The following is a 27622-nucleotide window of genomic DNA, read 5'->3' as shown; positions in this document are numbered from 1 at the left end:
CTGTACACATGTCTTGGCCATTCAATTTCTGCAGGAAAAACTGGTGAAATATTCACAGAAATAAGTAGATTCAATATAAGACTTGAAAAGAACTTTCTTTGACTCTAACACACAGAACATGGATAACCATGGCTTGTTTTGGCAGACAAAAACACTTGTTATTTCTAGTTGTGCTTCCCAGGAAGTTATGCTAATAGGCGTAAACTGTCAAATAAAACTACCTGGATGCTAAGATATTACAATACTTGCTGTTTCAAATGTTTTGATTACCAACAATTTAATTTACATCACTTCAGCTTTTCCTGTAGGTGTCTTACAGTCCATGGCATTTGTATACCCAATCGAGGCAGATTGTCTTTCTTCATAACTGCATTCGCTTCTATGTTTTGCTATTTTAGGGCTTTTCAGATGTCCATATTTCTTTTTTCACCTCATTTCCTGGCGTGTTTCCCCTCATATGTGTTAATCACAACTTTATTAACAGGATGTTTGCATTTCCCATTTTATAGTCTGAAAATGTTTGTTTTTACTTTTCCTATTCTGACTTTCCTTATAGCGTCTGAATATTTGAATAACAGCTAACATAATATCTAACTTTCATTGATTACCTTCTATATTCCAAGCATTTGCTTGACACAGATTATTTCTAATCCTCAGAGCAACCCGGCAAGACAGATATTATTGTTCCTTCCTTGTAACTGAGGAAGCTGAGATGCAAGGTGCCTTACTTAGGTCTTGTCGAAGGTCATACGGCAAGTCAGTTTCGGATTTGGGATCCACAGTTGGGTTGTCTCTGTAGTTAAATTGTGCGTGAGTGTGTGTGCAATTGTGTATGTGTATGTGTGTGTGAGACAGAGACAGAGAGAAGTTTCTGGTAATGACTAGGAAGGTCAAATGGTCTTCCCAAGAAAAAGCAAAGGATTTTGTTGCACTTTCATACTTTAGTCCATTACTAATGTTTTAATTTTAAAAGTCAGAAAATTGCAAAGCAATTATATCCCTTTTCATTCTCCAATCTGATTTTTTCCTGCATATCTGAAACTGCTCTAAACAGTAATTTACTGTTTTAAGCATCTAGCACTATACATAGATTGAAACTTTGAAAAAAATATTCTTTTAAAATTGCTTTTGGCAGCTTATGGTTACAGTGCCAGCGTGGTGTGAATGCCTGTGACTTGGCTCTCACACAGGTGACGGGGATGCGGGTGGCTTTTTTCCATGGAATATATGATGAGGTGTGGCAGGTTTACTTTTAGGTAGACCTAAGTAAGGGGGACAGAAGATTCCCTGAGATGATGGACCGGACTTAGAAAGGGCAGTAAATTCTGATGAAATCATGTTACTTAGAAGGGTACGAGCACCCAGATTTTTTGTCTCCAATTAAGGAAAAATTTCAAATTTGCAATCAAGCTGAAAACACGTATTTTAGAAAATCATACTACTTACCTTTTCCTAAAGTTCATATTTTTATAGAATACGTGAAAATAACTTTTGTTATTAGATCTAGTTATTCCAATCCACATTGTTTTTTCTCTACTAAAAATCTGCTTTGCTCATTTCTTCTCCACATCTTTCACTGACAAGGACACTGTGGAATTATCATTTAGATTGATTATCCCCTCTCAAGTCATGTGCTTATTCCAGATAACTAGGACATACCTAGACCTTAATAGGTGAAACTTTAAAAATGCCCAGTGCTCATGGTAGAAGAATTATTTTGTTAATTAGAAACATTTCTGAGATTCTTGCTTTCCTCTTCATTTCTCCTCTGTTTGCCTTCTGCTGCTCTGACCTCATTGTTTAAAGGAGAATGCTATGAAACCTGTTTTTCTTTTTAAATTCTTCTTCTTCCTCTCTATCTGGTTGTATCATTTTTCAATTTCTTCTGCTTATTAAGTTTTGCCATGTACATGTCTTTAAACAAAATCCTTTCCCAAACCTGTACTATAGAGGCTGCTGACTTTTCATTTTCTGTCTCTCAATGTCGTTTAAGTCTAATACGATCCAGTACACTGATGAGGAAGTTTAATACTCTAGAGATGCTTATTCTAAATCAACAAACCCTTTTGGAGAAACCCAGACACACACCATCTTTACAAAGACTCAACTCCACTTGCACACTATGTAAACCCTGCCAGTCCATCACCTCCTTGGAGAAGCCTTTCCTTTCCGAGTGCACTGATCCGCAATGAATGCTCTCTCCAAAGAACTTCGGGAGCACTTAACAGCCTGATTCTTACTCAAACTTTTCTACTCAAGCGCTCTGAATCCCCGAGGAGTGTAAATGCCAACCTCTGGGGGTGGGAGTGGGTACAAGGGCCTGTGGCTCTGTGTGAGTCTGGGGTGACAGCCCCACACGTGCGGCTTAAACACAAAGTACCCCTGATTTATTCTAAACATCTGTGCATTCTTCACCACATTATACCCGTGTTTATTTAAACAAATTGATCCTGTTGGCATGAAATACTCTCAGAGTAAAACTGGCCCCAGGAGAAGGCGACAAGTTTAGTTTGTAATTCTGAGTATTTTCAATCAGATGACTGCACATTCCTGCATCTAGTACCTTATGTGTTATTATTTATGGCTTTATGAATCTCTTGTCAGGAATCTAAACAGCCAACTCAATACAAGAAGCTGTATTTTTAAACCCATTAATTAGTCTCATATAGGGTATTCACTCATAGTATGACATTGAAGTTAGCAGATATTTCTGTAGGGAACACACAAAAAATTCAGTTGAACTATTTTTTTGTGCTATACTTGGATTAGGTGCTCAAAATATATTTGCTTTATGATAATTTTAGTTCAGAAAATATAAAAGCATTATAACCTCATTTTATTTTATTTTAGGAAGCTATCTGCAAGCAGTTTTTCTGACTAAACTTCAGTAAGTTATTTGTGGGGAATTTGACACTTGACAGGGTCATATCTGCAACTGATTGACAGGAAAAGGAAAATTCACAACTTATGTTACGATTTCTGGACGTCAGACTATCTGACAACCTTGTGTAATCAAAACAGTGAAGTGCTTAATTGTAAGTGAAAGAATTAAAATTATAAGGAATTGTCTACATATTTAGGAAGGATTCCTGAAAGATTTAAATACTATTCTGAGGGAGGAAGAGAAATGCAACACAGTAATACATAAATCAAATTGCAATTAGGAAAAAATAGGTAAGATGATAATGAAGTCTGTGCCTCTACTCTGCCATCTGGGAAGTGATAAAAAACTACTCCGGCTATTTCACTAGAAAGGCTGAAAGATGAATAAATGGAAGTAAAAAATATAAAATTATAGAGCTCTTATTTCCCCAGCTGTGGGGGTAATTACTTATGGATCAATCCTCCTTTAATCTCAGTGTCTCACTCACAAACAATTTCTACCACTTTTTCTTTGAAGATCTCACTTTTTCACAACCATGAAGCTATTCAGGTTTAGATTATGGTTAGATTATGGTCCTAACTTCAGCTCCTCCCAGTTCTTCCTTCTCCTGGAGAAAGTCTTCTGGTATAATCTTTACTGGCCAACATGGTTTTTAAAAATTATTATTATTTCACTCTCATCTTCAGAACCTATAGATACTTGCTTCTTGTTGCCTATAAGATCCAAATTACTCGGGTAGCTTTCACAGCGTTCCTGCCTGCCCTGTATGTGTTCCTCAAGGTTATTTCCCACCACATCCCTACTCTTCTCTAAGAAGCAAGAGTGTCACTTTTACTGCTCTTTGTGCACACACACCCACACGTCTGCTTTTGCTTATTCATTCATGAGATTTTAAAGACAGCGGTTACGGCACTATGCTAAGTTCTAGGTTACAACACGAATAACTATAGTCTTACCCCTAAAGGTTTGCATGAGCTGGTATATGACAGGAGGTGTGTCTGCAATACCATGTGGTAAGTGCAATCATAGTCATAAATAAGGTATGGAGAGGAATAAATATGAAGACAAATTTATAACGTCATTTTGTTCACATAACAAGGAGCTATTATGGTTTATAAGTTCTATGAAGGCAAAGATTTTCTTTTTATTTTGTAGTTACTTCAAAAGTATGGGTCAAATAAATTCACACTGAATTGACCATCAGATTCTTCTGAAGTAACAGGATATCCCTGAAATTTCCTTCTACAGAGAGAGTTGATGATAGAAGTAGATTTATTTTTATAAATGTAAAACTACCATCTTGGTGTGGTTGGAACTACACTGGAGTAGCAATAAGAGCACCTGAACTTTAATCCTGGCTTGTCCCTAATAAGCCAAGTGACTTAGAACAAGAAATTTTACCACACTAGGTGTCATCCACTTCTTCTAAAATGAATAAATTGGGCTAGATGTCCCTAATCGCTTCTCCTGCTCTTATAATCTGTAGTTCTCTGTGTCAGCATTCATTTATTCCTTCTAAGACAGATAAAAATAGAATCTACAGTGTGTATGTCACCAGATCCTATGATTTGCCCATGTCCCAAATACTCAAATCTCAGCATTTCTAAGCTGGAGTTGGAGGATTTCATAGCTCGAATCAACAAAGGTGCTAACCTCCTAAGGTTAACACTCTCTGCTTTGCTTTCCTGCTGTAATCCTGGAGACACTGGCAGGCAAGAGAGACCACAGCTCCTTGAGCATTCCCCTCGTCCCAGAGGCAAGCTGGAAGCCACATGACGCTTGGCATGTTTGTTGACAGTGAGACTAGAGTGACTGAGTGAAGATGGAGACTGAGCTAACCTGACAGTTTAAAAGCTTGAAAGCATCGATTAGTGAATGTGCAAGAACCTGACCTTTCAACTGCCTCCGTGCCGCGTTTTTGGTTTCTATGTGAGAGTAAAAAAAAATGAGGAAACCCCACTCTTTCATACTTCATAGTGATTATTCTAACAAAACAAAGGGGCACATGAATTAATGGGTGCCCGTGAGTATAATTTTATGAGAATTACACACTAGGGACTAAACTGAGGAGGAAACTCTCTGGGATAGAATTTCTTGTGTGTCGTCAGCACATATTCTCACAGAAACAGCTTTGAAAGAATCGGCTTCCAGTGAGGGGAGCACAGACACGTTCTGTGGTGCCCTTGCCATGCTGGCCATTGACAGATATTCATATTGCAATTTCTAATTAGGTGACAAAGCAGTTTCCCATACATAGTAGTTGATGCTAATGAAAATTTACATAAGGAACCAAAGAAAGTTAAATAGATATGAAGAGGGTTGTTTTGCACGTTTTCTTTTCATTTGTGGTAATAAAAAAGTGTGAATTGAAAATCTAAGGAGAAATAACAGTTGACTTACTGTTTAAAAGTGAAACATGCTAAATAAGTAGTCGTGCTTATAAATACAAAAAGGTACCTGAACGTTTTATTTTCACAATATATAATAAGAGAAACACAATACTAATCAAGCCTCAGTCTGTAGGGTTGTGAGGAATGGGCTATCAAACATTGAATTAGTGCTGGTTATACTTATATATATATATATTTTTTTTTGTTCAGGAAGATTTGTCCTGAGCTAACATCTGTGCCAAGCTTCCTCTATTTTGTGTGTGAGTTGCCGCCCCAGCATGGCCGCCAATGACTGACGTAGGTCTGCGCCTGGGAATGGAACCAGGCCACCGAAACAGAGGGCGCCGAACTTAACCCCTAGGCCGTAGGGCTGGCCCCTACTTATATGATTTTTGTAAAATTAAATTCATATTGTATAAAGGACAGGATGATAATGCATACAACTCTTTTGTGTTTTTTTTGTGATGATAAATATAAATATGAAAAGAAGAGATAAGGACCAGGGAAAAAAGAAAGTATTATGCACTTATCTTTACTTAGCCATTGGCAGTGTTTTGGATGCTTATAATTGGCAAAGTTTATCAGATTTGCTTCAATAAGTCAACTGTCCTCACAGTCTCATGTTTCTGAGTAATCCCATCTTGAACTTAACTATCCTTCTGTATTCTATTCCTTGTTTTCCTTCTTAAATATATTTGAGGATATATAGCACTTTGTTAATGGGAAATGTTTGCAATTTTATTGAATTTTTCCGTCAAAAGAAACCAAACAAATAATATAATTCACATGATAGCAAAGCGAGTCTTTTAGTAAAAAACATTTACCCTCGAGTGTTATTTAAATACTCTTATAATAAGCTATGATTCAATAATATATATATAAAGACTCCTAGACATATATAAACTACAACAACAATAACAAAAATCTGTGAACTCTATGCAGCCTTTTCTGATTAATTTTATCATTCATTAAGAATTTCCTAGAAATTGGCATATATGATGCTATTCAAAATTAAATTAGTAAATTAGTAGTTCTAATTTTTGTTTATACCCTCAATCAACTAACATAGTATTTTACGTTTAACGAAAATTCAATCAATATTTAGAATCGTCATGTTGCCAAATCATATTGGAACTGGCCTATCTTTTTTTCTAAAGGAAAAGGAAGAGTAGAGCTTGGGAGCAGTGACTGACTTTTTATGTGTCAGCTATCTGCAAGCTTTATTAAGTTGGCTACTTTTTATTGTTACTGTGCCATGAATTATAGATATCTCATAAATAAACATCTGTGATAAAAGAATCAATACGTTATCAATGATTTATCAATTTTATAAGCATGTGAGCACTTTTGAGTAACTCCTATTTACAAGACACAATGCTTTGCCTTTATCAAATTCAACACCTACTTGGCGTGACTGTATCCACTCTCATAGCTATTCTTTATCTACTTACCTGTTTGTCTAACTTATACACCAAACACGTATATGGTCAAGCAACTTATTGGAAGGGGAAAAGAATTAGAATGTGTAGTTCAACGTAAACACAAATGGTAAGGGCTGCTGAATTAATCATCAGAATAAGGCATGATTTACTGTAGCAGTAAGTTTTAAAACACATTTTGAAATATATAACGGCGAATAATAAGAACAAGAAAATCCTCCCCTGACTTTGAGAGAAAATACTGCATTTTATTCTTCTTTGCATTCCCTAGAGCAACTGGCCTTGCCTTACATATAGTACATGCTCAATAAACATGTGCTGGATGAATTCCTGATTATATAGACACAGAGTGGCATGTGACATGAATTATGGAAGAAAGAGAAATGCAGAGTCTTGAGGAGAGGGAGAGAGGACAGTAAAAAGTCTGTTTCACAGTGATTTTTCATTAATGATGATGCTACCCCTCTACCGACTGCTTAGCAGGGAACTATCTGATCTGCTCTCTGCAGCCAGCTTATTGATTGTGTGGGTCAATGTAATCTGGTGAACAAAGAACCAAGAAAGTGGGAGGTAGCATTTTCCTAGATAACTGCTAAGAAGCAGAGCAGATAGCGTACATTTTCATGCTTTGAGCCTGAGTGGCTCCCACATGAAGTTGAATTATTTGTAACAGCAATCCTAAAACTGGCAATTCTTTCTTTTATTAATAGATCTGATCCAAGTAAAAGATTAGTTAGATTTAAAGAAACATGAACACATATTAAAGACAGAATCTGTATGAGCATGAGAACAAAATTGCTTTTCCCTTTTTATTTACACTATCTGTGTTGTACACATATATATCAGGGTCTATTTATAGGGTCTTAGATTATGGTGGCCCTTGGTTTCTATCTCCCTAGATACCCAATGCCTAACCATTTTTATTGATAGTTTAGTGCTCACACTAAATGTGAGTCCAATGATTAACTCCAAGAAGACAGCAACAGTAAAACAACATCCTCAATGCAAGATTTCCAAACCAACCAACCAAACAAAACTCCAGACAAACAAAAAGTGAAAATACTTAATCCATAAACAAACAAAAATATTATTGAAGAGAATGAAGCTATTGTATGTAAAAGTTCGTGTTAAACGCCAGTTTTAATATCTCTAGCAGAGTTTCAAACACAACAATACTAGGCAATCATAAATTGCTAGTTTCTTTCCTCCCATCCCAGGAGAGAATGTTGAAAGTTACCTGCCAGAGAGGATCTTTTTGCTCAGGGAAGAGCTCAAAGTACTTGTGGGCTAGTTGCACTGGTGGCAGAGTTTGCAGTTTCAGGTTGGTCCAGCTCTGCACGAAGTTGGCCAAGTTGACAAAGGTATATAACCCTAGGCGGTCATTCCCGTAGTTCGACAAATGGGTCATGAAAATGCTGATCTGAAAGATAAATAAAAATGACCATAAAATAGCATATGCATAAGCTAAAAAGGGACATAGAGGCTCTAGGCAGCACCTCACCTCAACTTGGAATTTCATGAGAAGTGCAATTATCATCTTAGGAGGTCTTATAAACTGAATTGTGCCCCCCCGCATTGATTTATTTGTTGAAACTCTAATTCCCAATGTGACTATATTTGAAGATAGGGCCTTTCGAGAAGTAATTAAGGTTAAATGAGGTGGTAAGAGTGGGGTTCTAATCTGATAGGTCTCATGTTCTTATAAGAAGAGCAAGAGATATCAGCGCTTTCTCTCTTTCTTCCCCTCCAGGGGCACACAGAGAAGAGGCCAAGTGAGGACACAGCCAGAAGGCGGTCATCTATAAGCCAGGAAGAGATGCATCACCAAAGGCTGAATTTGTTGGTACCATGTTCACAAACTTCTAGCCTCAAGAACTGTGAAAAAAATAAATGTTTGTTGTTTAAACCACCTAATCTCCTGTTATGGCAGTTTGCAAAGACTAATATGGTGGAAAGCTACCACACATTTGATTTCTATTTCAAAGTCACTCTTAAACTCACTCAAAACTAAAACTGAAATTGAGATTGGCATCCCTTCACTGTTCATTAAAAGTAGAGTATTACTTTCCATACTAACTAATTTTCTCCCCCACTGTGGAATCTACATCATCAAACCCAATTATCTAATAATTTCCAGACTAGTAAAGAACCAGAATTAGACCAGCTCAAAAATTAAACAATTGTTCTGTATCTTTTCTGGTTTAGCTATGTATACAGGTTGAAATGGAATCAGACTCAAAAAACTTTGGTTCTTTATGGTCTAATGAGGAATTTTTACTGTAAGAAAGAAACTATTAATGTTTGCATGGAAACTGATTGCATTTAGCTAAAACTCTTCCATACTCACCAATCCTTTTACAATTTTTCTATCTTAATATTAACCCTAAAAGTATCACAGCATTTCGGTATTGTACTTTCATGGATCAGAGATTAAGAAAAAGTGAAATCTAGATTGAGTGCTCTTGAAAGAGCAATAAAAAATTTGAATGTGATTACAGATATAATCTAATATACAATCCATCAGAGATTACAGAAGAAATTAAAAAATACTAAATAAAGGAGAGCTTGCATAATCTTGATCTAAATTGCAGAGATTACTAATGTAACTCATAAAAAGGAAGTTCATCATTTTCTACCATAAGCAATTTATACTTGTTACTTAACTTCATATTATATTCATATGTATTTTAAAATTTATTTTATTATTATTTAGACATATAAGTATTTCAGAGCAACTAACATAATTAAGTACTTTATTAACTTCATTAGAAAAATGAGAGTGATATAAAGTAGCAAATAATATTAAAACAAGTATAATGTGAAATTATCTAGAAAAATAATATCCACAGGTCTAAATAGAGGGAAAGTTGTGTTGCATGGCTAATTTTTGTATCGACGCTCACTGAAACTTTTTTAAGGGTTTATGTTTCTTGACGTGCTTATTTGGCTTATTTGGGCTATTTTGGAAATAAAAATGGGTTTGCAATAACCATTCCAATATCATGTCATCGCAACCTGGTTAGGATTCTTGGGCACTGAGAAAAGATTATATACCTTAGAACTTTCGTTCCCAAGACCTCACATGTCATGGGATAACTGGAAATGCCCAAAAAGCACACCTTTTGTCCTAAAAGTAATAGAACATTAGCTTGTACTAGAATTTAAAAAACAATGCCCTGGCAAGGTAGTGGAAGTTGCAAGTCTTATATCAGGTTCATTAAATGCCCTTTTTACTTTGGAAAAAACGCTCTCTTTGCATGTGTTATACTAGAATGCTGAAAAGGATTCTCTGAGGAAAGCCTATTAAGACGATTGGAGAGACTCTTCACCACGGTTGAAGTCGGGGAGGAGAGTGGGAGAGCTTGGCCCATTGTCCTGAACATCCCTAAATGACATAAAACAACACCTACAGAGGAGATAGTGCCTACTATGCGCTAGGCATGAAGCCAAGCCCTTTCCATACATGAAACTATTAAATCCTCACAACTATCTTATGAGGTAGGTACAGTCATTGCCCCCTTTTACAGATGAAGAAACTGAGGCACAGGTAAGTAACTTGTCCAAGTCCCACATCTAGTCAATGGCAGAGACGAATTCAAAACTCAGGTGGTTTGATTCCCAAATCTGACACGTGCTATACGTGACCCTCACCCAAATACTTTTATTTACAGTTTGATATCCACCCTTTTTTCCCTTTTGCCTTTTTGAAAACAAAAGACCAAGAATATCTTTGTATAGAAGAAAATGGAAAATCTATGTATTATCTTGGCAACTTAAAGTTTTTCTTTTTTTTTTAAATTGAAATGATGGAAAATAAATTATTTTTGGAATCTTAAAGGAAAACTTTTAAGACAATGAATTATAGTATCTGAAAAGAATCTTACTGATAGACTGCAAATTTATCTTTGAAGGCACGATCCTTCCTATCATATTTCCAGTCCATTTTTTCCCCTGGGGTATATTCAAAGCTTTTTACTCTAAAGGTCAAAAAAGAGAAAGGCTATTTTAAAGAACATTCTTTACATTGATTGTTTAGATAGAAATTCCAATTAAATCCCCCAAATGTTAGTGATACAATGTTCTTACTTGAGATTCCTGTGGAATCATTTGAACAGGTGCAGGGTTTCTATGTCACCGATTTTTACACCAGCCAATCTCTCCCTCTCTTAAACTCTTTTTTTTTCCCCTAAAAGGAAGTGCCCTCTTGGCAGGACTTAATTACAGAGTTTCTAGAACATAACATGGTATCAGTAGTTGATGACCATATAATTGCAACTGTTGTCATGAGAACTTCTTTATAATTACCACAAAATAATATGCCTTTGATCCCAATAAGTATGCATTTATCTCATGTCACTACTGTAATTAAGAAATAAGACAATGTAAGTAGTATGCTTCAGAATAATTATAGTTTCTCAGGACTGAAATTATTATGAAAAACCAGGCTGCAAGCTGACGGCCTGAAGAAATACAATAACGTCCTGGAAGTCTACCACCTGCCCTTGAGCGTTATTATCTTAGGATGGAAACTTAAGGCACCTGCGAGTGTCTGAAGTGTGACAAAATCATAAATAAAAATTCTATTCTAATATTTTTATATCGTGGGAAAATGCACATTACCATTTCATTAGGGCATTAACACAATGTTTTCAAAAGATTTTATGGCAGACAGTTCCAAATCATGTATCCAGAATTCCGTTAGGAGACCACGCCTTGTTTTCTGAAGGACATATAAAACTTAATGCAGGGTAGGAAAATTCGCCTTCAGAAGAAAGGGGAGTCTGGAGACGCTGTGTGGTTCTAGGCTGAGGCAAGCTTCTGCATCTAAATACCCCTTTGCTGAGAATAAAAGTGAGCTCCCTGTGCCGATGGCTGCAGTCATGTTGGACTGGGCAGCGTGTGCACATGCCTTACTGGTTAGAAACAAATTAGTGCTGGTACATGTCAATTGACTGCACTTTAGGAAGAAAAATTCTGCAAGCACAGCTTAGCTGTGCATATCTGGCTTGCTAAAAGCACCTAATGTGCAGACAGAGCATTTTTGTTTTAGTGTTTCTGGACAAATGACTTGTTTCAAAAAACAAAACCTATTTAGAGAGTGTAGGGAGAATAAGACAAATTAAGAATGGATGTGGTTTGAAGCATAAATAAGGGAAATCAAAGGATATGTAATATGAGATAATAGCAAATAACTAATTTTTCACAGACATAATATATTGCTATTTTTTACATGACCGTGTATGTTCCTCTGTTTATCCTGTCCTTTTATTTATTTATTTTTATTGTTATTTCCTTATATATATAGTAAGAATCTTCTTGCTCAGTATTCCCCAAAACACCTTCTGGATCCCCGTGTTACATCGCTGCAAATTGTTTATAGATGCAACTCACTTTACCTCAAAATATTGCTCAGAGATATGCATTGATCCAGACAAGCAGAGCTTTATCTGTCATGTGACAAAAACAGGCAAGGACATCATGTTCAATGGGTGAGTTTAAGAATAAGACATCAAGTGCTAATATCACTAGGCCAACTGCAGCCAGTGGGCCTTGCAGAGGAGCCACCGAGGTCTGGGTGCCATGACTTCTGTCATCAAGCTGGCCTCTGGGCTGTCTCTGTCTTTGCCATTTCTACATATATCTCTCCCTCAACTCTCAACACTCTCAACTCCATTATAACAAACATGAAACAAGTCTGAATTCTTTCCTTCATCTGTCGTAAAAATAGAGAACCAAGCTTGAAGGCATTCTCATGGTCTAATTACTCCATTCATTAGAAACATAAAACAGTGTAGCTTTAACGCAAATGCCAGACACAATATGCATGTGCCAAATTTGCGAAGATCATCACCTATGGAATAAATCAATTTAATGATGTAAATATAGTCCAAGGAAAAAGGAGGCTTTAAATATATCACTGTATAAATCTCTATAATAGGGAGTTAGATAACAGTAATTGAACTCTATGGGGGACCTTTAACGGTGGGTAGAAGCCCCGTCATAGTGACAAACGGGACGGCACTGTATAAACGTGGTATGGGGCTATCCTCCCCAGTCTTTAATCGCAAGTTATACAATTAATTGTTTTCTATAGCATTTCATTTTTATCTCTTATGAAAATTGCTAATACTCAAAATATAGGAGAAAGTAAAAAGGGAAAAATAAAATAAAAAATAAAGGCCTCATTTTATCCAGAAAATGAAGCATCAATCCCCTCTAAATTGAATCAAAATATTTTGATTGCCAATACCAGAATAGTTTTCTTGCTTTTCATACTTGTATGACAAACGCAATGTCATTGTAAATTGTATGGATGTTGATATCCATGAGCAGAATATATATTAAGCATAAAGTGGAATTTAAAGTCATTTTTTAGAGCAACATTTTTACTTAAAGTGCACATTAAATGTTTAAATATTAGCTCTGTGCCTTATACTGCTTTTAAATACCAAATCACTTACAGAGTAGTCAGATACATGGTTCCTAGAAAAAAAATACATTATCATAACAAATTTGGAAAGAAATGATAACTTTGCAGAGCAAGAAGAGATGTGCCCCACTTTAAGGCAGCTCGTTCTGTGCTCATGCTGCAGCACAGTACTTTCAAGATAAGCACTAAATATTAGCAGTTTATTTCCATTTTTGCCTCTGCAGCCCTGCCCCTTTTCAGAATGAGTCCATTGTGTTTAAAAATATGTCCATTAGTTTGTTAAATTATTTATTAGGCTTTTAGTTTTCCTAAAACACGATGCTAAATGGAATATAAGGGAAGGTGCCCCTGATGGCCCATCTGGTGGACTTTGGCATTGTACTTATATTTTTCCTATAAAAGGCAATTTTGTGTTTTTATCTTATTCTGAACATAGGCTGGAACCAACAAGAGATACTAAGAGTCAGATTAGGCTTCACATTACCAGTTTGAACTCTAGTGCACGTCTAGATTTAAACACACGTGACATGACTTGAGCAATAATTATAGGCATCCCAGGGCAGCTTTTCAGTCCTGGGCAACTAATAACTTGGCAAATGCTTACATCCATCTTCTCAGATACCCAAAGTAAGAAATATTTGCCCGAACCTAATATAATTATATTTTGCCACTCAATCTAAGAGACCATCATTAGCTTGGAATTCACCATTGAGATATATACCATTTTATTTTTCCAAAATGTAACATCTATTGAATGGTTGTCTAATGGTTGATCTCTTCTGAGCACATTATGTCGTTGAATCATAATGTTAATTTATTTCTATAACTTTGCCAACTTGTTTTATGTTCACTTTTGTTGTCTTGCTTGATTAGGTACTAAGAAAACTTCATACTTAGAGAAAAGAAAATGAGGATCAAAGGGGTCAAGTGATCCTTCCAAGGTTGTACAGGGAATCCTGGCAAATCCAGTGCTCAAAGTTGGGGTGTGTGAATTCAGAGCCAGTGCCCTTTCACACTCACGTTTCTGCCAGAGACTTTGACAAGAAGTTTATCTAACTTCCTTTCATCATCTGCTTCTCTCCTATCATTTTAATTACTTGGTAGATTTTATCTGTAACAATATTAGGTTAAAACTCACAAGATTTCTTTATATAATTTCCCTAGAATTAGTCCAATGCAAAATTTTATTTATATATTTTTAATTCTTTAAGAAATGGAGGAAATAAAAGTTGATATTTCAATCTCTATCTATACACACATGTACATTTCAACTGCTTGTTGGCTCTGGACATTTCAAGATAATATTTACTGAAAAGAGAAATGATAATTTCAGTTGAGGAGATTAAGAGTTTTCTTAATAGAAATGTGATATAGAAATAGAAAGTAATTCCAATCTTAAAGAAACATGTTTGATTTAGACAGACCTTCCAAGATGTATTCCTCCAAGAACTACTCTTAGAAAGAGAAAGAAAAAGAAGAGAGAAAGAAGAAAAAAAAGGAAGGAAGGAAAGAAAAAAGGAAAAAAGAGAGGAAGGAGGAAAAGAAGGAAGAGAAAAAAAGGAAGGAAGAAAAAGAAGCAAAGAAAAGCTCCAAAATCAAACACATCTCACCATCCGTAGGTCAGATGGACAGGAAAACAGCAGATTACTAAGAGTGATTTAGTTCATGCCTTTAAACGAGCACTCAGAGTCAACTCCAGCCATTGATTCTCCTACTCAGGCTACTTCCCTAAGCAGAAGGGACTCTTTTGTTCCATGTGACTTGTGGTTTAGTGTAAGATGTGCATTACCACAGGCATTTATGATTAATTACTATTCCTAGATGATGCTTTAGCTTTATATGCCCTTGACCATTAAGGAAGTTTATGTTAGATGTGTGAAAAACTAAACCTTTGTTTTTCAATTTGAAGCAGGTTTAATGAAGAAAATAACGGTAATCAAAGAGTTTAAAAAATCAAAAGAGACAGAGATTAAAATATTATCTCAGGAAACTTTATTTATTGCATAAGTCAGAAAACATAGAAAAATGACTTGGAGTTGCTGTTCTAATTCACGTTGGTTTGATTTGCACACAGTGCAAACATGAATGTGGACAATCATGAAATTTGGAACCAGAAAGCCTGGGTTTGAGAGCTGTCTCTCTGTCTTACTGTATTGATTAACTTCTCTGAATATCAGGCTTCTCTACTGTACATAAAAACGATAACTTAGTTTCCTCCAACGTCATGCTCAGGCGAGTTGGGGTATGCCAAAACACTTTGCAAAATGAAAAACACTGTATGAAAGTTATCATCATTATGCACAATTTAATTAAAGTAACTATAGAATAGTTAACATATCAAATCAAATGATAAATTATTTGATTTATAACTCAGAGATAATAATATATTTTGTAAGCAAAGTTGGTGTTTCTTTGTTCTACTGAAATCAACTGCACATACCATGGGTTATGACAATACATGCAACTTCTAGTTAAACCAGAGAATCTTGGATATGTCTCTATCAGAGTAAAGATCACTAAGTTTGATGCCTAATATATGAAGCTCTTGTGTAGTCTTCATGTTATTTCTTAATAAATGCAAGCTTTATCCACCAGAATCACCTCTGACAGCTGCAGTTAAAAATCAATATAGGAGGAGATTGTTAAACAGACTCCTCTGTTTCATTTCAAAAATTGCAATGAGTAGATTTTAGAAACAGACACTACTCAAGGGTGGTAGTATGACGAGCTGATGTCTTGCTTTGCCTTAACGCTACACCCTAAATCAAAGAGCACTCCCCAGCCATTTCCCTATCCCCTTGACCCTCAGGGCACTCACCACCCAGCATATTAGGTATTTGTCTGGCTATTTGTTATCTAGTCCCTCACTCCCATGTTAGAATGCAAGCTCCTCAGAGTCCAGGCTCTCTTCCGCTGTAGAGCGCTGCATCCTCAGCGCTTAGTAAGATGCCTGGCATACACATGGGTGTGCAACGAATACTTACTGAATAAACAAATGGTAACGTCCTTGGTAACACACACTTCTTTTGCTAGCAGAAAACGTGGAGTAACTTAATTGCTTTCTAATTATTCCCTATATTCTGAAGACGTGAGGGGAAAAACAAAACATTCTATCCTAAAACCCTGAAAACAGCTGGCATTTAACAGGATACGATGAATTGCTAAATTACATTTTTTGTGTTTTCCATTTCCGTTATCAGAATAAATGCAACAGAAGCTCCATTCTGCATCTGATTATTTACCAGCGTCCCAGTTTTTCAGTCATAATATTTGGTTGGTAAATTATTAACAAATCAGAACTGTTTTGATTCAAGACCAACTAGAGTGTAAACACTGATCTTCCTGAATAAAGAAGTTGGGCAGTGACTTTGTCAAGGCAACAGTAAATAGGGCAGCTGTTCTAACAGAGAGCAGAAGGCTCCTGCTATATATCAGTGAGCAGGAGCTTTTTCTCCACTTTTCTTATACATCAGTAGAGGCCTAAGTCATTAAAAGGCAATGCATGCTCACACCATATCGTTATTGCATACATTTGTGTTTTGTTTTCCTTTAATAGTCAAGTCAGACCTGAGGTTTTAGATGTCACAGTAATTGCCTTTTAGTATCCCCTGATTTTGAACAAAGATCTCCCAGTTTTACACAAAGAGAGACCAACAACCAACGCTGCTTCCCACCTGGGCTATTTAGTACTCCTCTCTTTTCAAGAGATCAAATCTCCTTTCCAATCATGTTGCAATGATGCCACATAAAAGTCATTGAAGTGCAAATATATAACCCCAAGAATAATCATGGGCAGTTCAGCCACTAGGTAAAGAAAACATGTCCATTAGTGATCAGTGTAAGCTGCATTAACAGTCTCAAATAGAGTTCGACCATTTTTAATGAAAAAAAAGATCATCTTTATTTATTCAAACAATCAACCAACTGACGAATATTTATTGAATGCCTCCTAAGTGCCTGGGGATATAATTGTGAATAAATTATACATAGTTTTTGCCTAAAGGAACTTAACGTCAAATGGGGATATACAGAAGAAAATAGTAGATTATAATACAATGTACTGTGGAAATTCCATGCTCTCTGATATCACACAGGTGCTGGAACTGGGCACTGTTGAAGACGTATGGAAGGGGCTGAGGTCACTTGTTAGACAGAAGGGACTGTAGATGTGAAAGCAGTTGGTGAGACTGTGCATTCGAGAAACTAAAAGTACAATGGGGTCCATGCCAGGGGGTGGGGTAGCAAGAGAAAGGAGAAGACGGGTCCGCAGAGATCTTTTAAATTCTTGAAGGGTTTGGGCTTTAATCCTAAGAATAATGGGGAAACACTGCAAGATTTTGAGTAGGGATGAAACATAGTCAGATATGCATTTTAGGAAATACATCCTGACTGCCTTAGGAAGAAGGGTGAAGATGGGAGGTTCGGAGTCATTTAGGAGGCTTTGATATGCTTAAGATTGAGATATAATGATTACCTCAACTGTGGCAGTGGAAAAGGAGAGAAATTAAACAGATTCAAGTGGTGTTCAGATGACCAAACGTGAAGAGTGATGTCAGCAACATGGCTGAGTAAGATGTCCCTCATTCGTGTCCCTCTCTCAACAGCAACAATTTGTCACGCAACCACAGACAAAACTGCCTTTGAGGGAGCTGTGGGATCCAGCATCATATGCCACGCAAGCTGGAAGGAGTTTCCCCACCTGTGCATCAGAAACAGGTATCAGATAACAAGATAACAGACAACCAAGATAACAGATCTTGGCCCCAGGTGTGGACCTGGCAGTGGCCTGTGAACTGGATTCGGCCCCTCTGGGATGTGGTCCAGGGGCCCCTGAGAACACTGTCTTAGACAATTACCCATAGAAAATAGAACCTTTATGGAAGTCCAGGTTTCCAGTGGAGAAGTTCCAGCACACCATGGTTAGAGCAAAAAAACCGATTTTGGAGGCATTGGAGAGCGTAAGACGAACAGTTTAACTTTATTCAAGTCACCTTTTCCCCAAGATGGCACAGTTTAGGGCCAAGAGAGATTTTCTTGGCCTGTGATTTCTCCTGAGGGGGAAAGTGAGAGGGTGTGAGCCAGCACCCAACTTTTCCAGCTGTGTAGAATGCCACCAAAGAGGCCCATTTTTCTCTCACCCCATCCAGAGTCCTGAGTCATGAGTTGAAGGTGGGAAGAGGCTGTGAGAGGGGCAGATAAGATTCTCTGGGGGTATTAAAGAGACATGGATGCCACTAACTGCTTCTCAGACTCCATGAAAAAGCACACCCAGAAGCCTCTGGGAGTGTCTGCCCACAGATCCCTCCAAATAGCACATAGGCAACCCCAGCACTCTGCGTGCCTCACCCACACACACTGCCACACTGTCGCCGGCTCTCAGTGTGCTCCGGAGATCAGCAAAGACAAGCATTGGCAGACAGCTAGTGAGCATGTGCAGAAAACCACCAGAGTCTGTGGGCCACAGAGAGACCACAAATGTGAACTTTAGCTCCACCCTTGGGAAAGCAAAAGGGAGGCTGTGAGAACCCAGCCTGGTGCATTGCAGTATCGAGAGAAGGCATACAAGCTTAAGAGTTTGGCCAGGATAAGAAGCAAGAAGGATGGAGCAACTGTATTCACAGGACTGAGAAAGCCCCAGAATCTCAGCAGGGCTGACAGAAGGCATTTCTCTCTCGATGTCAGTTAGTAAGGACTGGAGGAGGTGACTGCAACTTCAAACGTGAAATGTGAGATGCAAGACTTAAGGAACATGAAAAATCAGGGAAACATGACACTACCAAAGCATCACAATAATCTTCCAGGAACTGACCCCAAAGACATGGAGATCATGGAATATTATTCCGCTACGAGAAAGAAGGAAATCCTGCCACTTGTAACAAAATGGATGGACTTTGAGGGCGCTCTGCTAAGTGAAATAATTCAGACAGAGAAAGACAAATACTGCATGATCTCACTTATATTTGTAATCCAAAAATGCCAAACTCGTAGAAACAGAGAACAGAATGGTGGTTGCCAGGGACTGGAGGGTGGGGGAAATAGGGAAATGTTGGTCAAAGGGTATAAACTTTCAGTTATAAGAGGAATAAGTTCTGGGGATCTAGTGTACAGCATGGTGATTATAGTTAACAACACCGTATTATATACTTGAAAGTTGCTAAGAGAGTAAACCTTAATTGTTCTCACCACAAAAAAGAAATGGTAATTATGTGAGGTGATAGAGGGTTAACTAACCCTACTGTGGTAATCATTTTGTGATATATGTGTATTAAATCATCATGCTGTATATCTTAAACTTACACAATGTTATGTGTCAATTATATCTCAATAAAGATGGTGACAAAGGTAATGAATTTCTAATGATCTGTGCTTGATTATAGGTGAGGAGCGAAAAAAAGAAGGGATCAAAGTGATACTCAGTTTTCTGGCTTAGGTAACTGGATGAATATTGGAACTATTTTACCAAAACAGGAAACAATGGAGAGATGAATAGAACAAAAGATTAAGAGAAACAAGAACTTTAAAACAGTGGCTATAACGAATCAGACAGAGAGCTAAAAATAAAGGCACAGACACTTGCTGTGACTGCTCTAGGGGTCCTTGTGAGCCCATATAAATTTATATAGACTCCCATCTGTATGATATTCTTCAGCATTCCTTCAATTAGAAGCCAGCTGCAGATCTGAAGGGAGAAGACCATTGGATTATTCTAGAGTTTAGGATTTGCCAAATTAATGGAATGGAAGAAAAGTGGGACAAGGGATTTCTTGGTAATGATTGGAAGATAGAGATTGAAATGATCCCCAACATGCTTTCTGTAAATCAGTAACATTTTCAATCTTTTAAAGTATATTTTTATATTTTAAACAACTCACTTTATAGCTACAGGTTGGCCATATTAAAAAATAGTTATAGTTTTCTGCCGAGGAGTATTGAGAAGTATTGATGATTACCCTGGCATTTTTAACTCTACAGAATTCGCCGACTCTCTACCTGCTCAAACATCAAGGAAGTAGTCTGATAAATGACAATTATGAAATTGAGGATATGCAGGGTATCCTTTCAAAAGAAGAGCAAAAAGATAAAAATTTTCTTACATTTATGCTAATTCTATTCCTTCTCGTACCTTTGGAGTATAATCATGAGGAAGGCAAGCAGGATCCTTGGAAAGGGAAAAAAATGAGTTCCTAGGCTAGGATTCAAGCAAAAATTATATAGAATTTTTTTTTAAGCTTTCTTCTTGGTCTAGCTCAGTTTTCCATGGTAGGACCCATCAATTGCTTGTGGGTCAAGATGATGTCAGCAAAAACATCTTAGCTTGAGTTATTTTGCACATAATTGCAAAGAGGAATTCCCTTGAGGCAAGGGACTTCAAAGAGGAAGAGGCTTTAGGATGTGTGGACCTCAACGTGTGGGGATTGAAGGAGTTTGTCAAAGAGGTTGAGTAGAACTTGGATCTCCCACATCCATTCTCTGTGCTATGGGTTATGGGTACCAATCATTATGACTCCTGATGAACCCACACAGGCCTCCTGAAAGGGTTAGCCTGCCAAGCTGAGAGCATCCTTGATGAGTTGCTGTTAATTAGTGAATTGGCAACTTACGAACAAATTCAACGTAGCCAAGGAAAGAACCAGTGAACTTGAAGACAAGTAAAGAGAAACCTGCCGAATTGAAGTGAAAAGAGAAAAAAAAAACAATGAAAACAAAGCAAAACACCCAATAACTGTGGGACAATACCAAAATTTGTAACATATGCATAATTGGAATATCAGAATGAGAAGAAAGATAAAATGGAGCAGAAGGACATTTAAAGTAATAATAGCTGAGAAATTTCTAAAATACATGAAAAATATCATACCACAGATTCAGGAAGCTTAGAGAACTCCAGGCAGGTTAAATACCAAATAAACAAACAAAACACACCTAGGAAGCCAGAGGAAAAAATACCTTACCTATGGACATGTAAGAATAAGAATTACAGTGTACTTTTCATTAGAAACCACACAAGCAAGGAGGGGAGAGAATAAAATATTTAGAGTGTTGAAAGATGAAAACTACTAATCTGGAATTCTATATCCAACAAAATTCTCCTCAAAAGTGAACGAGAGGGGCTGGCCCCATAGCCTAGGGGTTAAGCTCGGCACACTCTGTTCTGGCAGCTTGGGTTTGGTTCCTGGGCATGGACCTACATCACTTGTTGGCAGTCATGTTGTGGTAGCGACCCACATATACAAAATAGAGGAAGACTGGCACAGATGTTAGCTCAGGGCAAATCTTCCTCAAGCAAAAAGAAGAGGACTGGCAACAGATATTATCTCAGGGTGAATCTTCCTCAGGAAAAAAAAAATGTAAAAAGTGAAGGAGAAATGAATACTTTTTCAGACAAACAAAAACTGAGGGAATCCTTTGTTAAGAGACCTACCCTGCCAAAAAAAAAAAAAAAAAATGTTGAAAGCAGTTCTTCAGACAAAAGGAAAATGATATAGTTCAGGAGTTTGGATCTACACTAAAAAAGGGAAAATTATTTGAAGGAATGAAGGTAAACTAAAATCTTTTATTGTTCTTATTCTTAATTAATCAAAAGATAACTATACCGCAATAATAGCAACAATGCATTGGGTAACTATAGCATGCAAATGAGCGAAATGAACAGAATGTCACAAGCAGTGGGAGGGAGGAATTGTAAATACTCTGTTACAAGGTACCTGCACTACACGTGAAGCAGTATAGTGTTATTTGAAAGTGGACAGTTTATTTAAAAATGTATATTGTAAAATCTAGGGCAATCACTTAAAAAAATTTAAAAGAAGTATAATTGATATGCTAAAAGAAGAGGTAAAACGGAATCATATAAAATACTCAATTAAAAACATAACACAAAAAAAGATCGGGGGCAAAGAGCAAATGTAACAAATAGAAAACAGGTACAACATGGTAGATACTAATCTAACTGTATCAATAATTACATTAATTATAAATGGCCTAAATACAAATAAAAGATAAGGATGGACAGAATGAATTGAAAAAACAAGACTCAACCATGTGTTGTCTACAAGAAATCCACTTTAAATATAAAGACTCAACAAAGTTAAAAATAAAAGGATGGAGAAAGATATACTATGCTAACACAAAACAAAGAAAGCTAGAGTACCTATATTGACTTCAGAAAAGCAGGCTTTAGAACAAGAAGGATTATGATGGATGGAGTACATACACTGCCAAGAGCAGACACCAGACTTTTCACACCAGATTTTTCACACATACTCACACACACACTAAGTACACTCATGCGTATATGCACTCACAGACATCCACTTGCACATTCCTTCATACACATATGTGCACACACACCACAACTCCAAGCTACTGGGGAGACAGGCAGACACAGTCAGAACTGGGAGGAGAAGAAAAGGACTTTGATCTGGGTTTAAAATCACAAATTTTACCTTAAACTATTTATAATGTCGTTATAACTGAAAGTGACTACAGAGTTATGGATGCTGGCTAAGATATTCTTACGGAATCCCCTAACTTGCTGGAAGCAGGGTTCAATATAGTACACGCGAGAGTTCTCAATAAACTTAGTATATAGTCATCATATGTTTTTCAATAATAGTTCTCTAATGGTTCACAGAACTATGGTACTTTTAAGAAATATTTTATCCAAACACCTTAATAGAGATAATATTTATATCTATGTTAAAACTTGTTTTAACATGAATTAAATCAATATCCACTTATAATACTGATTTGAATTAACTTATAAGAGGTATTGGTTCCTCATTTGAAAGTATCTGTGTGTTTTTTTGCCTTTGTTGCCTTTTAGTATAGAAGTCATATAAAAGATATGAATACTACTCCAACTTATGTGCAATGAAGCATATTAGAATAACTCCTCTATTGAAACTTCACAGTTGACAAATAATGTCAAAATACATATGATATTTAAAAATAATGGTACTGAAATTTTAATTAAAATGAACCATGTGGAACAATGAATTTAGTTTGGGGTCCAATGCTAAAGTATGATGGTATCCTCACAGTGGTTTTGCAGTGTAAATATAAGAAGATCTAAGAAACTAAAATTGTATCTCTCCATTTCACCATTTTGTCCCCTCTGACTCTCTTTTTCCTCTTTTCTACTCTTTATTGTATACTTATGTAACTATGGGTTTTGCTGGCCTCAGTCTTTTTATTGTACTACCAGAATGTTCTATAATTTCCAAGCTGTCAGAATCTGATGTGCATGCCAGCAGGCTATATTTTTAAATACATCGTGAACAAAAACATCCCTGTCAAGTGTCCGTTTCCCAGTACCAAACAGCTCCATCCTCAGTTATCTATCACAGCAGTTCTTTGCGATTTGAGTGTTGAGCATGTGTCAGATCCTGACAGTCTACCATTACACATTACAGTCTGCTATTACAGATTAAAAAGTATAGTGCATTCACCACTGCTGGATCTCCTAGAACATTTGGATCTGGGAACTCAACAGCTGCAGCAACACAAAAGGATTGCTGAAACAGAGATTTGGGGTTGACAGAGCATTAATTTTAATAATGACAAATTGTCTCAGAATTCAATGCTTTTCATATTCATGACCCTCCTGCTCCTGCAGCAAAGTAATTTATGTGCCTGAAAATTGTTCCTGTGCTTTAATTTGGTGCCCTTACAGATACCGTGTGTTTTTACTTCACCACATCCGACATCAGAGCTAAATGTTTTCTTAGTAATATTTCTTCAGTGAAAGATCAAAGAGGCAACATGTGAATAAAATTTTTTTCTCTCTTCTGCATTCCTATAGCACTTTGAACATGGTGTTATGCTATTGTTTACTGTTTTTTAATTAACTATCTCTTCCACTAGATTATGAACATATCTTGAGCAGGGATAAATTGTCTGCATTTTTTTATCTTGTACTCTGTGAGTTCCTGGCATAATTTCTAAACTTCTAAATTTCAGTAATGGTATCCATGTGGTCCTCTAGCAACTGTGTAAAACTATTGCAAATAAAATGAAATCGTCATTGACCTTTCTAAAAAGTGAGCCCAAAATTTTTTTCCTTTAAACGTATATGTTGAAATTAGAAATCCATGAAGAGACAAGCGAAAGATTGCTTGATCAATATATAGTGACTTAAAATGTTTAAATTAAAGGAAAAGTAACTTTTCAAATTTTCTAGCATTCATTCAATTTGAAAACTGTCTTTTTATGCTGTTCATAAAGTTATTAACATATAATATTTATATTTCCATGAGATCACTGTTTATCAGGGAAATAGCAGATGTAAAGAGAATATTAAACATTTACAGCAATTTTCCTAATTTTATTGAGTTATATTTATTTGGAATCACTGGCATTTACGCAGACACAAAATGCAATCCTGTGAAAGTGTCAACAGAAAGAACAAGGTAAAAATTATGAAAACAAGCAACACAAATATATTGTAAGGCAGTTGGATGAACACAGTGGATAGCATTTGCTTTGAGCACAGAGAGGAGGCCCTTGGTGTGTTGGCATGGACTAGGAAGAGGTCACGAAATAAGAGGAATTTTGACTAGACTTTAAATATAGATAAATTTTGACTACCTCAAGAAGAAAGCTCTTAGTATTATTTTGCTCTGGGTGGAAGGAAAGCATGAAAATGGGACACATAAGTCACGTTGGGGAAGAGCGAGTTTTTATGAGCTGATTGTGTCCCCCTAAATTTCGTACATTGAAGCCCTAACCCCTCATACTTCAAAATGGGACTATTTGGAGCCAGAGCCTTTAAAGAGTGATTAAGTTACAAGGAGGCCCTTAGGGTGGGCCTTAATCCAATCTAATTGTTGTCATTACAAGAAGAGGAAAGTGATACCAAAATGCGCAAACCCAGAGAGGAGACCACAGAAGGACACAGTTAGAAGGTAGCCATCTGTAAGCCCAAAAAGAGAGGCCTCAAAAGAAACCAAACCTGTTGACACCTGGATCTTGGACTTCTAGTCTCCATAACTGTGAGAAAATAAATTTCTCTTGTTTGAGGCCCCCAGCGTGTGGTATTTGTTACGGCAGCCGGAGCAGACTAACACAGGAGCAGGCCATTTTAGCAGGAGTAGAGCGTTTATATAAAGGAGCAGTGGGATATAGGTTAGGAAAGCTGGAGGCCGGATGGAGGAGATCACTGATCAGTCAGCACTGAGAAAGACACTTACGGGGTGATAAGTGAAGGAATGGGCGGCATACGAGGTTGGGGGCTTGTTTCACTGTCTTCTGTAGTAGAGAAGCACTGCTATATGTAGCTCTGCTACTCCATTCCTGGCACTGAGCAAGGAACTGAAGGTACATCCAATGCTTCAACGCATAGAGACAAATCCTGGGTTCAAAAAAGGATCTCTTTAGATAGATAAAGAAAACGCTGTCTTGTAGCTGTTTGCTGTTTTCCTGTAAGTTATTTTCCACTTTGTGTGAAGATTTCGCATTGCCAATTCATGGTGAAGACAAATAAATATTGGTGACATCAGCAATCAGGCTGAGAACGTGCAATCACGGAACAGGTTGTACACCATCCAGTATTGTCTAATTTGTGAAGTACCATAAACCTCCTGAATTTTTGTGTTCACAGTTTATGATTTTGCTCATTACCATGTAGTTTTTGGTCGAACTAATCATTTTTGATGGGAAAATTAATTTCTCTTACTCTTGGATACCATCTGCTGCTTCATTCAATAAGAAAATGAGGAACACATGATGAAGGAGTGATAGAGAGAGAGAAATGCAGCAGCCGCGTGATGCTGGGTTCATCACGGCTCCTTATCTTCTGCCTACTTGTTGGCAAATGACAAACGGAAGTGTTGAGTATTTTTGTACCAGTACCAAGGGCTCAGATTTATGAACCTCTTGCAAACAAAAGAACTCACTGGAGGACTGGGAAAACCGAAAAAGATAAGAAGAAGTTATGCTCTTAGTGAGTATGTGGCATGATCTGTCAGATAGGCCTATGTAGTTTCTTTTTAGGAGGTGCATAATGGCAACGAATCCATTGTGAAATACACTTAGAAAGCAACATGCAGCAACAAAAGGGGCTAGTGTAAAACCAAGTGTTCCTAAATGTGCTAAAGCATTAGTTCATAATCAGCTTCTATACGGGAAAGCAGGTGATTTATGAGGAAAGACTTTTAAGAATATCTGGGTCTAACTTGAAATAACTGTTTGTTTACTGTAAAAATTCATTTACTTAAAAAATTAAATGTGATTTTTAATATACAGAAAGAAACTAGATGAATAGAAATTAGCAAATACTGTGACAACCGAATCTGGGTTGTTTTAGGAATCATGCAGGAGGAGATGAAAGTTGCACCAGAGTCGAGTGCTTTAGCGAGAACGGTTTCGGGAGCTGTCTGCCTGGACATGCATCCATGAGGTTTAGGGCTGAGTTCAGATTAAGGAGGATAAGTTGACATTCAGCTGCAGCTACAGAGAAGAGGCTCTGTGATTAAACCTTATAAGCATTCCCGTCTGCTGGTTGGTGCAAAAACTAACAGGCATCCATGCGCAGATCTGCTTAATAATTATTCCATGAAATCCCAAACTATCAAGCTTAAGTAATTTGGCATTCAAAAGACTTCAAACGTTGAATAATACATCTGCTCACCTGGAGCACATTCAATTCATTTAATAAAATAATGTGTTTGTTTTCCCCATGAGACTTACCTTTTTTGCCTGTTGGACTACAAGTGAGCAGAGGGACACTGATACGATGCCCAGGATTCACCACTTGCTGTCATTAGGTGATCTCGGGTTTTCTTTGCTGCCTTCATGATGGTAAAAGGGGAGGCAGACTCTTCTCACCTAAATGGTTATCTGGGTCTTAGTAAGCCTTCTAGTTTGGAAGTTTGCATATTTATACCTCTGCTCTTTTCAATGTTCACTGCAGCTAGCACTAGTCTGAGAACATAACCACACTATACTACAAGCGATGGGCATTCCAGAGAGAAATAATACACTTGAGGAGAACAATCAGTTCAGTTTCAAGCTGCTCATTCAATACAGTTCAAGCTTAAAAGCATTTATTTGCTTAGTCACTAATTCAGAGGACAGTTGAAGTTTAAAATGTCTAATCACCAGCACTCACAAAGTAGCCCCTATATTCTAGTCTTTGCAAGTGCCTTAGATCACTCATTAACTGATGGAGAGAGATCACAAAACTCGAGAGATCACATAACCTACGCGCAATAACACAGACTGTGCTTAAAACATGAGAGTTTCTGATTCCAAAATCCAGGCTCTTAAACACTACTGTATGTACAATGTATCACGTTTTTGTTAATGCATAAATTTTTTCTTACATCTGATACAAATTTCTTTAATGTCTTTAATTTTGTTGCCCTTGTTACTGCTTTCCCAATCAGCTCAGCCAGTGGACCTTGACTGCGGTCATAAGAAACACAGTCTTTCGCTATTTTCTCTGTAGAGATACGACAGTCTGTGAGAGCTGCTGGAT

General features: G+C 37.0%; 1 protein-coding gene across 2 annotated transcripts in view; it reads right to left on the bottom strand.

The window, feature by feature from the left end:
• The window catches only part of NDST4 (N-deacetylase and N-sulfotransferase 4), a 388880-nt gene that overhangs the window by 32307 nt on the left and 328951 nt on the right, over nucleotides 1–27622 (bottom strand). For both annotated transcript variants that reach the window (XM_070259711.1, XM_005607874.4), the window contains one exon: nucleotides 7951–8133. In XM_070259711.1, coding sequence (XP_070115812.1) covers nucleotides 7951–8133 — 183 coding nt within the window. The remainder of the gene's footprint in view (nucleotides 1–7950; nucleotides 8134–27622) is intronic.

Source organism: Equus caballus, chromosome 2 (assembly GCF_041296265.1).
Source record: "Equus caballus isolate H_3958 breed thoroughbred chromosome 2, TB-T2T, whole genome shotgun sequence".
Classification (NCBI taxonomy): Eukaryota; Metazoa; Chordata; class Mammalia; order Perissodactyla; family Equidae; genus Equus; species Equus caballus.
The sequence above is the reverse complement of the archived record's forward strand: the minus strand, read 5'-3'. Positions and strand labels throughout refer to the sequence as shown.